We start from the raw sequence: 20,333 nt of genomic DNA, 5'->3' as shown, positions 1-20,333 counted from the left end.
GCCCACTGAGCCACCCAGGTGCCCTGAAACTGCCATTTTTATAGGCTAAAAATGAGTGTTGTAATTAACAGCTCAACATAAAATTCCAACTTGACTCTCCCAGGATTTGTTAAAAGTCCCAACCTCAAGGTGGAGGGACAATCTAAAGGAAGCCACACATTGTCCTAGAAATTGCACATTCTTTGGAGAACTGTTTGTTTATTTATTTATTTTCGGCATAACAGTATTCATTATTTTTTCACCACACCCAGTGCTCCATGCAATCCGTGCCCTCTATAATACCCACCACCTGGCACCCCAACCTCCCACCCCCCCGTGACTTCAAACCCCTCAGATTGTTTTTCAGAGTCCATAGTCTCTCATGATTCACCTCCCCTTCCAACTTACCCCAACCCCCTTCTCCTCTCTAAACCCCCATGTCCTCCATGCTATTTGTTATGCTCCACAAATAAGTGAAACCATATGATAATTGACTCTCTCTGCTTGACTTATTTCACTCAGCATAATCTCTTCCAGTCCCGTCCATGTTGCTACAAAAGTTGGGTATTCATCCTTTCTGATGGAGGCATAATACTCCATAGTGTATATGGACCACATCTTCCTTATCCATTCGTCCGATGAAGGGCATCTTGGTTCTTTCCACAGTTTGGCGACCGTGGCCATTGCTGCTATAAACATTGGGGTACAGATGGCCCTTCTTTTCACGACATCTGTATCTTTGGGGTAAATACCCAGTAGTGCAATTGCAGGGTCATAGGGAAGTTCTATTTTTACTTTCTTGAGGAATCTCCACACTGTTCTCCAAAGAGGCTGCACCAACTTGCATTCCCTTTCCCTTTCTCCACATTCCCTCCAACACATGTTGTTTCCTGTCTTGTTAATTTTGGCCTTTCTAACTGGTGTAAGGTGATAACACAATGTGGTTTTAATTCGGAGAACTGGCTTTTATTGAGTATCTATTACATGAAGGTTCCGCCCTTGGTCCTATAGTTTATTTATTTACATTAATTATAATCTAGTAAAAAAATTAAATATAAACACAGATACACATTAAATTTTACTATACTTACAAGCTTCCTATGCTAACATTTGACATAATAAGGCCCTCGTGGAGAAAAAAATCACTCACCTTTAAAATTGTAACTGGTTAACTTACCTTACAAGGGAAAGGTAGGGTGCAAATGTTATTTTATACCAGCACCTAAAACAAATCATAGAATCTAGCTTAGAGGTACAGCGAATGGTTTTAGGTCAAGGCTATGAATTTTTAAGGCTATGTTGGCTATCCATAGAAATGGGAAGGTTTGGCAAAGGAAACGGAAGGATCGAGATAGGTTTGAATCAAGCAAGTCCCTTCTGGGACCAGATGGTAGATGTCTCAGTGCAATCTATCGTAGAGAAAATCTGAGTTTAGAGAGCCTCTGTGGCTTTTATCTCAATTTTAGTGTGTCGAAATATCCCGCTAAACATCTTTTTCTGAAGAATGGTATGAATGAGCCATGCTCATTGATTCAGAATCTCAATCAATGCAGAAAGGGCATTAAAACCTATACCATAAAGAAATGCTATCCTTATGGCAGCTTCCACCACAATCACCTCTTACCCATAAGACTCATTAAGAAAATTAAATGTAAACAGAATATACTTTAATTACAAAAGGACTATCTTGCATTTATTATATATAATAAAACAGTGGGGCATATTAAATGAGATCACGTGATGAAGAAAGGGCTTGCTAGTTAAGTTTTAGGGTTGAATTCGAATAGGAGAGAAAACATATTCATTGGGCATCACTACTGGAAGACATAAGTGCTTCCAAAAAACAGAAATGCTGGTCATCTTTCTTTTTCAATTGTTTCATCAGGAAGAATCTTTTTTAGGCAATAAAACTTACAAGCTAAATTAAAATGCACTCTACTCATTGGCAAGCTACACCAGCAAGAATAATGTGATCATGGTACTTGGAAGTTTTTGATTTATAACTATACTATCCTCTACTTATAAGGCTGCAGTCTAGGAGGCAGAGCAATGAATCATTACAATTGTCTATCTGGGAAATGTCAAAAGATTAAGTAAGGGCAGAAGAAGAGAGAAAAAGAAAGAACACACATTTCTATCTGAGAATTATTCCACAATTAATGGGAAGAGATCACTGGCACATAAATCCAGTGCTAAAGAAATAATAATTAAAATTTTAAGATCTTCAAGTAAGACTACTAATAAACCACAGTGCTTGAACCTCCTGGGTGGAAAGGCAGATTATCCTCTGACACCCTGATAACTAAATCATTCCTTATTCAACTATCACAGTGACCTCTCCCTATGCACAAAGAGTTTGGAAAAGCAAATTCAAGCTGAAGAAATAAATTAGAAATTTGAACCAATCATGAATGGATCCAGATTTTTTAAAAAAAGGACACATACAGTTTAATCGATAATTTGCCCATACAAAAATAAGCATCCACAGAACGTTTATTTACTGTTTAAATTACTCCATATATTCATATACCAAGAACAGAAAATATATTTTATCCCACACACAATAAGAGCAAACAAGTGCAATCTTTCAAACATTAAACTTTATAATCAAATCTGTACAACAGATAAATAAATTTATACCTCTAACAGTTAGCTTGTAACAAAACAAGACAAAAAACATATATTGCCCAAAGTCACCGGTTTACTTAAAATTCTACTTATGGTTATATGTCGCAGTCAAAACAGCTTGAATCTTTACTATACTGCACCAGTTAGATTGATAAATATATTTTTCTTAAAAACAGGGGGAGGGGAGGTAATAGGAAATACCAAAATGATTATAAAGAGCTTTCCAAACACTGGAAGTACTAGACAGAAATTAATTAGTTGGAGGAAAACATATTAATTAGATCCACAGGGTAACTGGTATCACACGGGTATAGCTTAAGGAAAGGAAACAAATGGATGAATGTTTCAATTGGAAAGAAAATTTGGCCTTTCTATAAAATAAGTAACAACAACACTGACAGTGACAAAACCCTGTCATAGAGCCTAAAACAACTCTGTGAGACAAAGTATACAAAGATTTAGGTATACCTGAAAACCACAGTCCAGAAGAAAAACCATGTCAGGAAACAGGTAACATCAGCACATGAACACATATAAATTAAAGGCATACTGTTCATCGTTCCACATCATTGCACATATGGTAAGAAAACAATACTGCAGTCATTCTGGAGTAAGAAAGTTTTCGGTGAAAGAGGAAGTTCCATGATGAATACAGGTGTAGACAATCTAATTACCACAAATTTAGTAAAGATCAAAACACTCAGCGGTGCCACTAAGCTAATTAAATTATGTTTTTACTGGAAAGGTAATTATTTCCCTGCCTTCGTGTTAACTTAAAATCATTTATAAATGGAAATACACAGATCCAGTAGAAAAGACGTTTCACATGCAATCCTATACAATGCACTCTGCTTCAACTGGTTTTCAACATTTCCCATTGGAGACGTACATTTCCAATATATACAACCACACATGTTCAACAGACGCCACTGAGCTGTCCTCTTGCCACACGCGTTTTTAATTTACATATACATTTATATCTCCAGATAGACGCTTTTCTCCTCTAGGTAGACACAAAATTAGCCTGAAGAGTTTTAAGTTTCTTAGGATTTTAGGAACCTAATGCCTTGACTTATCTTGAATTGACGATAAGATGAGGAGTCCACAGAAAAATGCAGCTATACATGCCAACCTTTTCAAGAGAGATGAGTTATCTTTAGGAATAATAATCTGTGCAAGATCATTAGTGATCAGAGAAATTTCGTGCGCCACGCAAACAAATATGAAAGTGCTGACAATGATGTTGAGCATAGGGTTTCCAGGTATGAGTACCAAGATGCCTCTGGTGTCGGCGGCCAGCCAAATGTGGTACTGGCAAATAAAGAGCTGGAAGGAGAGTATTTAAAGTTAGATATATACAGAGGGTCAACGACTACATCACAATTTTGCCTAATTTAAACATTTCCTAGCATAATTATGTTAGAAGGCTTTTTCCAAACCATTTACTTCCGTTGCACTCTTGGTCCTGAAAAGCTGGCTGTAGTCTGCTCTTCAGAACTCCTACTTGCTGAAGCATGGCTTCAAAGTCCCCAAGAAATCACACAGGGACCTTACAACTGGAAAACACACACACACACACACACACACACACACACACACACACATATATTTTTTGCATGACATAGAAGACAGCTGACAGAAGGATTTCTGGACTCTGGTCTTTAGACCCCAAATAAAGAGTTACTGTGGGTCTGTGCACATATGTGCATACTGCATATTTACACATATTTGTGAATATATTTCTTATGTGGATATATGAACAGGAAGTGATATGGGCGTTAGGATATCCTTAAGTTTGCTCTGCACGGCCAAATGTTTCCAACTACATTTGCCTGTTCCTAAAGTATACTGCAACTTCTATATGAGTATACATATCAGTTGACACCACTACAACTTTCTTTTTCTTTCTTTTGAAGAGTGGTGGGCAGCAAAGCAAAGTGTATTGAGCCATATTACAAAGCTCCGGAAGAGGGAAAGGACCTCAGAGGGTTACCCTACAACTTTCAATGTGATTACAAATGTGGTTCTTTCATCACATTGTTTCAAAATATCAGAGAGCAGAAAAATGCAAGCTACCTCTCAAATATGAGATTATACAATTTTGATATTTTTAATAAAAATATCAAGTTAGAAATTCATTCATTAAATAAAAATGCTCATGCTCCTAATATTAAGGGGATAGCAAAACAAATATTCTTTTATTTACTGAATGACTTGGTAAGTCATTCTTGGTTAATTCTGAATTCTATTCAGTCTCACTTATTAGACAAAAAAACAATAGAACATTTATTAAAGAACATAGAAAAATTTATTTTCCCTATTTTAAGGACAACTTAATAAATCTTATACTCTAAAATATATCTTTTATTAAACAGATTAAAATCTGTTCTGTTTCCTCATTAAAATGTCCTACTTTGAATAATAGAGTTCAGAATATTCAGAATTTTTTTAAACCTACTTTAAGGTTTTAAATAAGTCATAGTATTTCATATAAAATGTAATAAGGTTAAAAAATTTTCCCAAATTTCCAATCTAATGGTGAATTTTATTAGGATAAGTATTGATAAACTAAATTCTAGTAATATTTAATTATGGAGATGAAGAACAAATCAAAATCCCTTCAGCTTGACTTCATTTATATCTATTTATAAATTTCATTTCTATCTATTTAACTTTTTTCTTTTCTGATCTCAGCAATTTAGTGCTTAAAAGCTTAAGACAATATAAAGAATATTTGAAAGTCATCTATGTCTAGTCATTTAAATAAGTTTTTAGAAATATACTACTTTATTGCTGTTGAAAGTTCTGAGTTTCTTCTCTGTATTTTCATAGAGAACACAGCTTTGATTTTTAAAAAAAATGTATTTTGGATTTACACACACACACACACACACACACACACACGTAACACTTGGTTCTGTAAGATCAAACAAAATATTAATGTACCAACCTCTAATGAGATTTTTCCAAACCAAGCAAAAAATGAGCTATAAACTGATCGGGCATATCCAGGGATATTCCTTATTAGGATGAAGGCTAAAATCTAGGAAAAACCAAAAAGGCAAAATAAATAAAAAATAAAAGCATTTGCTTTCCTTCCAGTGATAACTTTATTATCTATGTTCTTGAATTTGATATATACACAATTTTTTTTTCGATAGGGAAAGTTTTAGCAAGTTATTTTTTTTTTAAGATAATTTATTTATTTATTTGACAGATGGAGATCACAAGTAGGCAGAGAAGCAGGCAGAGAGAGAGGAGGAAGCAGGTTCCCCACTGAGCAGAGAGCCCGATGTGGGGCTTGATCCCAGGACTCTGGGATCATGACCTGAGCCCAAGGCAGAGGCTTTAACCCACTGAGCCACCCAGGTGCCCCAGCAAGTTATTTTTGTTCTAGACTCCATCCAAGCTAGATTTCTCAACATGTGGTCTGTATACCGGGTATTAGTGCAGATTTTAGGTAGCATACCGCTGAACAATATTAGGTATATTTGAATAAATTATAAATCCACCTGAGGCCCTTTGTGTAGAAAGAAATGATACCATATTTTGTGTAGGCAAATTTAAAAAATCCCATTATACAATTTTGCTTCTTCCATAAAGTATCTGCCTGATTGGCAGCAACATACTGCCCTCTTGCACTCCTCAAAAGTCCCTTCCATTAACAGCCTTGTACATACGCTCTGAGAAATGGCACAACTTTGAAGGTGTCCTCATGTTTGCACTATGTGGCCAGGCAGATGACGTACTGAACTGCATTCACATGTCATATATTTTACCCTTTCAATCTCTTCTCCCTAAAGACAACCTCCAGCTTTGGGGCACCTGGCCTTCACCCTTCTCCTACATCCTTTTTTACCAGATGGAACAATCCTGAGTTTTCTAATTCATTCAATGTCACATTCAGTAACTAGTTTATCAAGCAAAGAACTCTCTTTAGAATCTCCTGTCCTTATAAAGAAGCAAGAAATTGTAAAGAAAAAACTGTTTTTGCCTTCACAGATACCTTTCAAAAACCTTTTCTCATAAAAAGATTGAAAAATCTATTATTTCAGAGAAAAATCCCATATTCGGTGTTGATCCTATTCTGGGCATCTGGTCAAGGATCTCGGAATAGGCCTCTGGGATACATACAGGATGAGCAAGGAGGAGATCTGTGGGTCACTCTATCATTGGGAAAAAGGAACCAAAGTGAACTACTCAGGTACTGTTAAGTTGAGTGATCTTCATGGGCAGTAGCGTCAAAGAGCCTCAAGTTTGAATCTGGCCTTTGCCTTGTATTGGTTCTGGGATTGAAGGTGAGGTGCTTTATTTACTCCCTTAGGTCTGTTTCCTCATCCATATGAATAGGGATAAGATTTCCTTTGAAGGTGGATGGGAACATTAGATGGGAAAACATATATAAGGTACTTATCATAACATGCATTGTGAGCCATTTAAAGAAACATATTACGTAATTAATAGCACAGGTGGTATATATAAGTGGTAAAAATCATAAAGGTGAGACCTACATAAAGCCCTCACACATGAAAGCCTTCAATGAGTTATTATTGTATTAATAATTATTATATTGTATTAGAGTATTAATAATACTTTATTATTATAATGTATTGCACAAACTGTAAAATGCTAGAAGAATGACACAGATAAATACAAATCACTAGTCTGAGCATCATAAAATCCAAGAAGAGCCCTAAGCAAATCACTTTCTTTTTTTCTAACTTTAATCTACCCTTTCTCAATGTGTACTCATTTCTTATCCTATTCCAGTCTGTGTTTTGTCATACACTTAGTACGATGTGATCAGGGGAATAGAAAAATCAAAGAAATGATAGCCATGGAGAAGACAACTGGGGCCTAGGGAGTCATCATTATTAGCTTGATAATGAAATAATAACACTTAGAATTTGTTCAGCAGTTGTAACTTGCTAGATACTATGCTAGCACTTAATATATATTACTTATAGTTAACTATCTGTATGCTGTTCTATAGCAAGCCTTTCTGGAAATTTCTATCCAGACGGATGGGCAAAACTAAAAAGTCAGGATTCAAGGACTGATCTATAAGAGTGAAACAGACAAAAGGGATTAAGAGTACACTATCTTTTTTTTTTTTTTAAGGATTTTATTTATTTATTCTACAGAGAAAGATCACAAGTAGGCAGAGAGGCAGGCAGAGAGAGAGAGAGAGAGAGAAGCAGGCTCCCTGCTGAGCAAAGAACCCGATGCGGGGCTCAATCCCAGGACCCTGAGATCATGACCTGAGCCAAAGGCAGTGGCTTAACCCACTGAGCCACCCAGGTGCTCCAAGAGTACACTATCTTGATGAGCACTGAGAAATATATAGAATTATTGAACTATTATATTGCACACCTGAAAATAATATAACACTATTAACTATACTTGAATTAAAAAAAAAAAAAAAAAGGATTGATCCATAAGCAGGGCCAGGCTGAGAAAATACTTTTTAACAAACCACTGGGAATCTTGTGCATGTTAAACTCCTAAGCCCCCTCAGATAAGTATGCTAAGGACATATAATTGTATATGAATTTTTAATAATCACATCCATACCTACACCCCCACATCTACCTCACCTGTTGGTGTCTGAGAATAAGAGTGAAACGTGATAGGGATGTAAAATTTGGGGCTCCCCGGATGCCCTGATTTTTACAACACAGGACTAGCACTCTTGAAGTAGCTGCCGATAAAATCAGTACTTGCTTCAATTTGTGCTCCCAGTCCATTCTTTTATTCTGCAACAGAGGACCTGAAGTCCTCGCTGGAAAAGTACTAAGGAAATAGGAGTGTGCGGAGGGCAGTGACTGAAAAGGAAGGTGATAAGGCTCAGGAATGCTTGTGGGTTCTTCTGTATAGCCACTCTTTCCCTTAGCTCTCTTTATATCGTTCTGTACTGGTGCACTGTGAATGGTAACACCTCCCTTCCATCAGGAGTAACAGAGATGATATCACTTGCATTATGCAAAAAGTTACTGGTGAGCACTACTACTGTCTATAGAAGTCATAAAAACCCTACATGAATACAGTACAGTGTTTAAAATTTCATTATCAATTGTATTTGAGGAGTTTGTCACATGCTTGGTTCTACAGACTATACAGAGGTTTAAGGGAACAAGAGTTCTGCAGTGCAGAGAACTTGAGACCTCAGAGCAGATCCTCTAGAAATCATCCTTGCTCCTCTTTACTGCTCAGTTTTTAGGTCTTGGCTTAGACACTGCTTTCTCCAGGAACCCTGCTCTGACACCAGGGCAGGTTGGAAAGAAGTCCCACGTGTTACCAAAGCAGCCGGTACTTAACTATCGCCACACTACCACCGTGTCCCATGATGAGCCACAACCAGAGGGACCTTTGCAGAATGCCAGGCTGATTTGAGCTGCTCTTTGCCTCTGGCCACCTCCCCAGTCACTAACACAGACTTCTCTAGACTCTGGCTCTTGGAGCTGTAGCCCAAACGGCCTTCTTCAAATTCCCTGAATGCAAACATGCTCCCTTCCCCGACAGGGCCTGAATCCCTGCTGTCTGCCTTCCTCCCTCCATTCTCCACTTAATTTTCCCAGGGAAATAATTTCTGTCCCTGACCACACCTTGCTTCAACTCCAACTAGGTCGGATCCCCATATTAGCTTCTCTTGTAATATCATGTACTATGAATCATTACACATGATTCTAGGATTACTACTAATAACAGAAGAATGGAGGCTCTGGGAGCACAGGAACTAGGTCTGATTTGGTTACTGCTGTAACCCCCCAGCCTGATAGCTAGTGCATAGTAGGTATCAAATGTTTGTTAAATGAATAAAAAATGTCTGATGAATGAATGTTGACAGGTCCACATCACTGGGTTAGAATGTAAATTCCATGAGGGCAGGAGCTGTACACATCTTAACACTGAACTTCTTACACAGTATGTACATGTACATACAGCAAGGGACTTAATACATCAATAGTTATACTTAAATAAGTAAATGAAGAAATAGGAGTAAATGAGGACAAAGCAAATATGAGGAGAACTAACATTTTCGAAGTGCCTCCTAAGTGACCAATACCAACCATTTCTATACATTTAATATAACAATCCTTTAAAAGAGATTTTAACATCCCTGGACAGTAAAGGAAGGTAGGGCTTAGGAAGATTAAGTAATATATCTATATTTTATAGTTTGATCTCAAATCTCACTGCCTCTAAAGACTGCATTCTTATCAAGAATAAAGAAAAAGTTTATTTTCTAAATCAAGACAATTACCTGCACCACAGACACAGATGGGTGGAGTTCATTGCACTCTGCTTTGTTTTTACAACTGCTAGCCCAGATGGAATAGGTCTAAACCAAAAAAAAAAAAAAAAAAGGATCAGTTCAAGAAAACAGGCCCTCACAAGGCAGCTTTCTCAGCATCTTTACATAGTTTTCTCTGCTTGTTACATTATACTCCATGATGCTTTTTAAAAACTTCAGTAAAAACTGCCCACACATTTGGTGATCAATTGGTTAGTTCAACTGCTCAAATAAAAGAAAGCAGAGAAAGAGGAGCATAGGTCTGTGCTTTTCTGGAAAGAGCGATCATGACACAGTGATGGCTCTTCCTGTCAAATATCTTACATTATATTTTTCCCCAAATTTATTACAACTTTAAAAATTTCTATTTCACTGAATCCTTAGTTATTCTTCATATTTAACTTATACATACATTCTCTTGGTGTTTTTGTTCAATTAGAAAACTATGGAGTAAAAAGATCTTTAAAAGTAAAGATTTTCTATATTAAAAAATTCATTAAATTCCTGTTTCTTAAAGTTAATTTTCTGTACCACTTAGGACTTTGAAAAATTACCAGATTACATTTTGAAACTTACCAAGAAAGAAACTACTGAAATAAACAATAGAAAGTTGGAAATTTTGTTTGAAAAAAGAGGTTCACCCTTTCCTTCGGAAAGTACTTGACGCTTCTGTAAAGCCAGATAGATAAAAGCAAACAACATTCCATGAAAGACTACCTGAAAAATAGGAAGAGAAAATTTGTTTTAAATGGCTATTTTCCAGTAAATGGCATAAATATTTGGTAAATGGGGACAATATGTACAAAAATAAGTAAGTTAAAATCTTAAAGTGTTTTTTTTTTTTTTTTAAGATTTTACTTATTTGACAGAGAGAGAAAGATGACCAGTAGGCAGAGAGTCAGGCGGGGGTGGGGAGAGGGGGAAGCAGGCTCCCAAATGAACAGAGAGCCTGATGCGGGACTAGATCCCAGGACCCTGGGATCATGACCTGAGCTGAAGGCAGTGGCTTAATCCACTGAGCCACCCAGGTGCCCCGAGGCTGAAAGTGTCTACAAGAAACTTAAACTTCAAGAAATGACATAAAGTCAATGACTTTTGGAAACTATCTGCAATAGGACAGCAAACAGCTCTTGCAACATATGAGATAAGCTGCTTCACTTGAGCAGTCTCAGCAGCAAGTGAAAAAATAAAGATAATTTCAAAAAAATGACAAAAACTCAAGAAACAACAAGTGTTGGGAAGGAAAAGGAGAAAAAGGAACCCTTGTGCACTGCTGGTGGGAAAGCAGACCACGCAGCTGCAGTGGAAAATAGCATGGAGCTTCCATGAAAAAATTAAAACTAGGACTTTTATCCAGTAATTCCACTACTGATACCTATCTGCAGAATACAAAAACACTAATTCAAAAAGATACATGCACCCCAATGTTTATAGCAGCATTATCTACAATAGCCAAATTATGGAAATAGTCTAAGTGTCCATCGACTGATAAATGGATTAAAAAGATATATAAATATAAAATGGAATATTGCTCAGGCATAAAAAATGCATTTGCAATAGCATGGATGGGTCTAGAGGGTATAATGCTAAGTGAAATTTAGTTAATCAGAAAAGACAGACACCATATGACTTCATTCATGTGAATAATTTAAGAAACAAAACAAATAAACAAAGAAAAAAGGAGATAAACCAAAAAACAGACTCTTAACTATAGAGAACAAACGGGTGGTTACCAGAGGGGAGGTGGCTTAGGTGAGACAGGAGATGGGGATTAATAGCACACTTATTATGAGCACTGAGCAATGTATAAAACTGTTAACTACTATACATCAACTATACTGGAATTAAAATGAATAAAAGAACAACAACAAAAATAATAAATAAAACTATCATGGAGATGTGTGATAAAATTTAAATGCTAACCCAAAATAAAACACATTTTAGGTTGATCCTTTCAATCAAATAAATCAACACTACCGCCACCACCTTTTAAGAAGGAGCATACATACACAAGAATGGAAAAAAAAATAAGGTGGGCCAGAAAGTCCATAAAGCTTCTTTTGCTTTTCTTCTTCTTTTTTTTTAGGATTTATTTATTTTTCGAGGGGCTCATATGTGCACGGGTGTGGTGGGAGGGGCAGAGGGAGAGAATCTCCCAGCGGCCTCGCAGCCTCCCTGCTGAGTGTGGAGCCCTCTCATGACCCGAGATCATAACCTGAGCAGAAAACCAAGAGTCGAACGCTTAACTGACTGAGCCCCCCAGGCACCCCAAAGCTGCTGCTTCTTTTTTTTTTTTAAACAAGGTCATAAAGCGAACTATCGTATCATAGTACAGTGTTCTAATGATAAAGTTGAGAATTTAAAATTATTTTATATCAAGCCTTTAGCAAAACTTTTTCTCATCTGTGGTTTTGAAATGCCCTGTAGTACACTGGCAAGTACACACATATTAGAAACGAGAAATGGCACAGAACAGGCATTAAGAAAACATTTGTTGAATGAAAAAAAGGATGAGTGAAATATAGCAGATAAAGGGGAAAGAGAGAGGAGAGGTAATTAATATTTATTCAGTGTCCATTATTTTCCAAATGCTGTGCTAGATGTTTTACATTTTCTTGGCCAGGTGAATCTTCACTTCCCTTTAAGACTAAATTCACAGAAACACCTATGACACTGGTCTCTCTTCTTTGCACGTTTCTACCACAAAATCCACATTGCATAATTTAGCACCTAATTATAAGTAGTAATCTTGGGTTTTAAAACTGATAGTAAGGCTTAGAAACCTGGCGGTATGTCTTCTTTCTCTACTATATTCCTCACAAAACCAACATCTAGAGCTTATATCGGGGCTCAGTAAATATTGTGTTGAATGGCTGAAGCATATACATGAGGGATATATATATTTTTTTAAGTTTATTTATTTAAGTAATCTCTATGCCTAATGTGAGGCTCCAACTCATGACCCGGAGATCACTTCACCAACTTAGCCAGCCAGGCACCCCTATGAGGGATCATTTATAAGTCAAAATTAGGAGTCAAACAAAGGCCCCTTTATAGACAACATTTTTACAGTATTTTCCAGCTGATATAAACACCCAATGCACACACTTTCTCTGCTATAAAAAAAGACGGGAGAGCAGGGCTGCTTTAATTTACCAAGTCAACATGTTTCCTTATTCTAAAACTAAAAAAAATAATAATAATTTTCCAAATAATTTTTTTAAGTATAATTTGAAATGGCAAAAGATCACAAGGTAAATACATACGTAACGGTCTAACCTCCATCTGAACCACCATTCATATACATTCCCTTTCAGTTCAAAACACTTGGACAATGGCCAAAGAGAAAAGATCTTCTCAAATGCACCCTAGGAAAAGGAATCCAGAACACAGATTAAGATGGTATGAGTCAAAACTTATTTTCTAAATCTATTATAAATTATAGTTTTCTAAAGTTAGGATTACATGAGAGTCATTCACAATTTAAAAATTCTCTTTCATTTGAAAAGAAGTTTATTTTACTAAAGGCTAACAAAGATGACTTAAAACTTTTTGTTAATTTACTTTCACTGCACATGAAAGGCTACTGAGACTGCAAAATTAAAAAAAAAAAAAGCAAGCTAGTAACTGGAAAATTCTTCCATTTAAGGTTTTTAATCTAGTATACAAACAGCTAATATTTACTGATCAAAACACCAAAATACAAAAGACCTTAGCCAATATGATATCAATATCTTAGAGAATGATGGTTAAGGTTAAAATAGGGTTTTTTCCCCTCTAAATGTTAGTAATCTATAATTAACCATTTGAGTTGAAAGAATACTCTGAATTAGTCACCTTACTCAATCAACCATACCCAAATGCCATTACTAGCCTTTGAAACAAAGTTTACAATTTTACTGTGGTCAAGTTAGTGAATGGTACCCTCTTATTAATCTGACAAGCCTAGAAAATCTGGGAATGAAGGGGCAGAAGTCTTGGGTGCATTCCTGCACATTAATGAAGTCTTTCAAAGAAGAGAACAAAAACTTCAATTTCCAGACTAAAGAATGCAACAAACTCTATTAAGGAGCGCTCCATTATTAGACCTAATGCCACAGCATAAAAAATGTAACATAAAAGTTTTTTTAAAAAGGCTATTAAAAGCCAAAAAAAAAAAAAAAAGAAAGAAAGAAAAAGAAAACAGCATTGTATTTTAGGTAATGCTGAATCCTTAAAAGTTTATTATTTTAATGAAATGCAATATTCTCCATTTAACCATTTAAGAATTTAAAATACTTACACCTTATTACATAGAGGGTCTATCAAAATCTATGCCTCAGAAAACGGAGGATGATTCTTACCAAGAGTTGTGATATTAAGAACTTACAGATCATATATATGTATGTGAAATACAGAAATATAAAATACAAAATCAGTATGAAACAGAAATATATAGTATCTATTAGAGATATATGGTCTTATAGATCAGATATATGTGACACACTTATCATTTAAAACATTATTTCTGATTAAAAATTTGTTTCTTATGTGATCAATGGGCAAGTATTTAGTGAGCACCCATTTTGTGCAAGACACTGGGCTATACCAGGCCATGACTTTTCTCTTTTATTCCAGTGATCCAAAGCTGGGGAAACCTTAGTCTCGTTATTGAACCCCTGGTTCACCTTCCCTTTTCTCCCTCAGATGCACCTCAGTGTCTGGAATTTTAATGAGTAAATGTCAAGGAGCTGTTGCAGTTACCTGGCTATTTCTTCATACATTTGCTGTCATTTCCTTATTACTTTATAAATCTCCTGTAAAAAACCTTGGAGGTCAGGCTGAAATAAAAATGCTTTATTTCTAAGTATGAAAATAAAGTATGAAAGCCTACAAAACAAACCAACAAAAACCAGCTAATAAGATCACATATGCACGCACAGACACACACACACACACACTCTCTCTCTCTCTCACACGTGATGCTTATGTGGCATTTGCCCCTGACACAGTGAAGCCCAAGACAGGGAATGCTGGGGATGGGAGCCAACTGCAGAATGTGTTATAACCTATAGGCATTCAAATGAGAATATTTTATGATAAATATCATGCTGCCCAAATAATGTTTGCCTGATGGACTGACCAGCAGGTAGCAGCCGGCCATCTTGCTTAAGTAGCTGAGAAAACCTCAACCATCATACTAGGGGGATAAGACAGCAGAGATACGAAAATGACCCAAAATTTTATTAAATTAAACATACTACATCTATACCAACCCATTTGCTCCTAAGCTGGTTTTGCTAACGGTCCAAATTTTACTCTACGCAGTTACGGAAAAATCAAGTAACACTCTGATGCAATGAATAATGCCCAAACCAAGCTGCAAATTCTGTCAGGAGAATTTTGATCTCCACTTAGATTAGTGTCGTATAAGAGGCGTTCAATAAACGTCTGATTGATCAAAGTCAAGTAAAATGGATTCTGAACAATTGCCAGAGGAAGAGCTTTAAATTGCTCTTACAACAAAAACAGTGGTAACAAAAGTAGATAGGTCTCAAAAGAACTACACTGAGTAGTCAACTACAGAGTGACACTTTTATTACAGTCATTAAAAAATGAAGCTCAAAAAAAGCTCTGACTCTTCTCACATACTTTAATAGACTTGAACTTTAAAATAAAATAGAACAAAATATAAACTGAAAAGACTGTACAAACCTGAGAATATGCCAAAAAACATATACATAACAGCAAGAAGGCTAGTTTCAACAGTAAGCCAAAATGCCAGAAACAATTTCCTAAGAGAGAAAATACTTAATTTACTAAAAGGTATAAATTTACATTAGAAAACATATTAAGAGTCTCTGGTTAACATATGAACACCTTGCATAGTTCTTAAAATCATTAAAGGCTGCCCACAGGATACATAAACTATATGTAAGTGGTATAAATTATAAGAAGGGCCAGAAGGAAAAGCTGGAGCCTCCTTGCTAGGAAGAGGCCACAACCTATGCCTGACACCCTCTGTATCTCCTGTTCATCCACTGTAAACACATCAGAAAATACCTCCTGGGTTCCAATATACCTATTTATTATTCGAGGGCACAACAAAATTTGGAACAATATGTTCCACATCATTCTAATATTCATGTTGAGTATAGCTTAGGTAATATGGCTGAAACATTAGAGTTCCTAGGAGAGAGCTTAAGAACTCCCTAAAGGATCAGGGTTTAACCTTAAGATGTATTTTAACACACGCATATTTTAAGTTATGTGTTCACAGTTCATACGTATTGACTTCATTTGATTCATACACTAGGTTTGTATCGAGGGATTCAGTGACAGAGGCTGTTCAAAGACATTCATGGGCTTGATGAAAGGCTGGAATTCAAATCTTACCTGAAAAAGTTACTTGACATTATAACGGAAGTCAGTGGAAACTATTTCTAATATACAGTATTTGGTTGAATTAAGTTAAAAATTATTAAGAACAACAACTTTCAATTTTTCCAAAAGAGGGAAGCTTTTATTTCAACGATATGATCTTGAGGGAAAGAAGCATTAAGAAAGATGCACACAACCTCACTGTGAACATCATCAGTAACTGTCTGTGAGGAGCTTGAAGGCTGATGACCTCCCGGGCATTTGGGTTTCCTTGTATGTACAACAGGTTGAGAGTAACTGTGTTAAGGGTGGTCTAGAAGATAAATTATATCAGTGCTCTTTAAACCTGGCTAACCCAAAAAGCCTTTTTGCAAATGAATGCTCCTCCAAAATTCCCAATATAGGTAAAAAATCAAATAAAGCAGAGCTGTCAAAGACTGGGGAAGGATGGAGGGGCCTGGAGGCCTATTTGGCTGGCTCTTCTCTCTTCTAGTGCTCTTCACTCTGGCTCTGTATAAGACAGTTTGAAAACTATTGCTTTAGCTGATATGTAAAATGACTTTGAAAAATTTAGATAAAAAAAAAAAAAGAACACACACAGACAGTATACGTGCAAACTACTGATCTGCCCTGTTATATCACTTGAAATAGCTAGCTGAAACATTTTAAAAAAGACTATTTACGAACAAAGTTTCAAATGTCAACACTACACATGAATTTAAATTCTGTGTCAATAAAAAATAGCCTTTAACAACTAAAAAGAAATTCAGTACATTAAAAGAATATTTATTAACAGTAAGAGAATATATTTACCATTTGCTTTTTTTTGGATTATCTGTGGCCATAGGGCTAAAGTAACATATATGACCATGAACCATACGGTGACCAAGGGGACGAAATAATAGAATTGATAAGGCCGATCCATCACTATACACAACACCACTACCAGGAAATTGAGACGAAATAAGACCTATGAAAAAGGAGAAGAGAATGGTTTTCATTCCAGGTATGCATGAAGAGTAAAGACAGATTCTCTCTGACAGAGTATAAACATTTATTTAAGACTAAAGTAATAACTGTACAAGTATATTTTACTAATCCTTAAAATTACATTTGTTCTACAATCATTGTAAAGATTTGAATATAAAATATTTATGCATCATTATATTAACTAAATCCAAGCATAGCACCAGCCTGAGCTGTCCTCTGGCTATAACTGCCATCTTGTTAAATGTTGGGGAAGAATGATAAGCCTCCTTCCTAGGGCTACAGTTTATAAGCAGAGATTAGATTACTTCAACAAAAGGGTGTCCATTTCATCTCTGTTTGATGTTGATTTACCCCATTTAGGATTAAATTGAGAGTTGTCATAGATACAAAATAATATTACTCAAATTAAAAAGTGGCTTTGGGACCCCTATAACAGTTATTTCAGATAGTGTGATGTCATTCAAAGAACACAGGATCTGAGCAGATTGATATTAGAGCTGTACTATTACTATGTGACCGTAGGCAAATTATTTAGCTTCTCTGAGCCTTCAGTGTCCTTTCTGTAAACATGAAAACCACAACTCCGGGTTGTAATGTGGGGTAAATAAAATAATATTCAGACAGTGCCCAGCACAAGGTAGAAACTTAATAAATATTAATCCTCTTCAAAAAGAAAACATAACATATTATAATAATCCCAGGTAGCTGTACATTTCTACAAAACTGAACCGAATTAGCAATGTTGTCCCTTGTGTACTAGTGCCTTTATTAGGCACTCATCTAAATTACATTTTCCCTTCCCTCAGTAATAAATTATTTATCTCAAATTATTAACCACAGAACACAGAAATAACACAAACTTTAAAGTGTAATTCCATAAATTCAAATTAGTCATGCCCTTATAATGACCATATTTATATTTTCATGCCAAAATGAAAGAAAAAAAAGCTGAATACATTCCTACCTGACAAACTCTATGAATTCCAAAGTCTCCTTTGATCCAAAAGTATGAAAAATGCCCGTACCCTGTCTGAAAGAGGTATGCAGCAACTAGGACCCGGATGTGCATGTACACAGGCAAAAACTGTTGACAAGAATAAATAGAAAAAATATGTTGGCACTAACTATACTTTGAATTATCGTAGCCAATACATTTAATCAAGACAATGGATCACCATTACCAGTTGGCATGAGCTCAATGAAAAGATTTATTTTTAAAACTTACACAACATAGCAAGAGTTAAAAAAAAATGTAGACTTTGGATTCAGACCTCATTCAAATTCTGGTTTTGCCACTTACTAGCTATGAGACTTTAAGTGAGTTTTCTAACTGCAAAACAAGAAGGTTCTTATGAGGAATGCAAGAGTTAATAAATGTGAAATACTCTGTACGTTTCCTCCACTTGGAATTAAATATATGGTACCCACAATTATTAATCACCAGATATGCTGAATACAAGGTAACTATAGATTTCCCATTTTCCCAATGAGAAGATAAAAAAACAAAACAGAAGTCCCACATTTTCGGCCCCCTCAAATACACAGACATTAGATTTGTAAATTGTCATATAACAACTCACAATATATAATATTTAGCAAAACATTTATATTAAAAACATATGCAAACATAATTTAGAAATATTATATTCCTCCCCCCTTTAATTTATCAATCGATTTTATTTTACACCCCCACATCAATTGTTTCACCGTGACCAAGGCCCTTAGAATCATTTACGATGGTTTTTCAGAGCATCCTAGCTCCACTTGTAAAGTTAAATGAGATGTAATACATCTCTGCTCTATATTTTATGGGAACCACTGGCAATATCATCTGATTCATAAGTCCTAACTCTCATAGCCCTCGAACACTGTGGTTTACCCTGTCCATCAGCCATTGGTCCTTTATGTGGATATTCATGATCGCCACAATACAACCAGTACTCTGTTTTTTTTTTTTTTTAAATGATCTTTAAAAGCCTTATTTAGTGACAACCAACCCTTGCAATTTTAAGACCATTCTTTCAGGGATAATCCCTTAGTCCACATAAAGATGTTTTGGCTTCCATTTTATAGACTCATCTGATCATTCTGTAACCATCCAGCACTGACACTGCTTATGGCCACTTCGAGCTACTGTGTCTTCCCCAAGTGATACTTTGCAGGAAAAAATAACTAAGTAGACACCTAGATAGATTTTACAAGTCCCTGAATATATGTGTCTTTTACATATATCCTTCGATGCATCCTTGAACGCATCTTTTTTCTTTTTTGAGAAGGCAAAAATCCCTGAATTTAGAATAGGTCATCAATTTTTCACTACCACCTGCATTCTAGCCAAATTCTTAAGATTCTCTGTCTTCCACACTGGCCCTTCTTGTGTCTCCCTGTCACCTTTCCTTTGTTTATTTCTTTCTTCTACCCTGGAATGTTCTTCTTGTGACCACATTTTGCTTATTCAAATCCTGTTTTTATTTTTATCCTATTTATTCAAATCCTATTTTTCTTTAGAGCCCTGTTCAAAATTCCCCCCTTTTTTTTTTTTTTTAAGATTTTATTTATTTATTTGACAGAGAGAGTGATCACAAGTAGGCAGAGAGGCAGGCAGAGAGAGAGGGGGAAGCAGGCTCCCCGCTGATCAGAGATCCTGATGGGGGACTCAATCCCAGGACCCTGAGATCATGACCCGAGCTGAAGGCAGAGGCTTTAACCCACTGAGCCATCCAGGTGCCCCCAAAATTCCCTATCTTTACTCTCAGATGAAAATCATTGTTCCTTCCGTGGCGTTCTTAAAGCACTCACAGTCTTTATACCAAACATAGTTTTTATTTATTGCCCTTTATCATTAGTTCTTTTTAAATGTTTAATCTCATCATTAAATCAGAAACTTTTCAGTGAACGTGTAACATACTAGAATCACAGTGATGATGAAAGTACAAATGTCATCTTAAAATAACCACAGAATTTATCAAATCTAAACCTATTACCTTATTTTTGAAAGTACTCTAAAATATTCCCTTCAAGTATCTGAACTATTTTCTTTTCTTTACTTCTTCTTTTTCTTCTTCTTTTTTTTTTTTTTTAG

The 20,333-nt window shown here is 35.8% G+C and overlaps 1 protein-coding gene across 2 annotated transcripts in view; it reads right to left on the bottom strand.

Annotated features, from left to right (window-relative positions):
* Positions 1-2,454: 2,454 nt before the first annotated feature.
* CASD1 (CAS1 domain containing 1) overlaps positions 2,455-20,333 on the bottom strand; it is a 54,438-nt gene continuing 36,559 nt past the window's right edge. Inside the window, exons 11-18 of one of the 2 annotated variants that reach the window (XM_059171149.1) lie at positions 18,216-18,335; positions 17,075-17,231; positions 15,596-15,675; positions 13,168-13,269; positions 10,478-10,618; positions 9,872-9,949; positions 5,558-5,650; positions 2,455-3,933 (exon numbers count right to left, since the gene is read on the bottom strand). In XM_059171149.1, coding sequence (XP_059027132.1) covers positions 3,667-3,933; positions 5,558-5,650; positions 9,872-9,949; positions 10,478-10,618; positions 13,168-13,269; positions 15,596-15,675; positions 17,075-17,231; positions 18,216-18,335 — 1,038 coding nt within the window. In that variant the 3' untranslated portion in view covers positions 2,455-3,666. The remainder of the gene's footprint in view (positions 3,934-5,557; positions 5,651-9,871; positions 9,950-10,477; positions 10,619-13,167; positions 13,270-15,595; positions 15,676-17,074; positions 17,232-18,215; positions 18,336-20,333) is intronic. The other variant, XM_059171150.1, reaches the window with a different exon arrangement.

The sequence above is a fragment of the Mustela lutreola genome, chromosome 4, assembly GCF_030435805.1.
Source record: "Mustela lutreola isolate mMusLut2 chromosome 4, mMusLut2.pri, whole genome shotgun sequence".
In the NCBI taxonomy this organism is placed as follows: domain Eukaryota; kingdom Metazoa; phylum Chordata; class Mammalia; order Carnivora; family Mustelidae; genus Mustela; species Mustela lutreola.
This window is presented reverse-complemented; position numbering and strand designations above follow the sequence as displayed.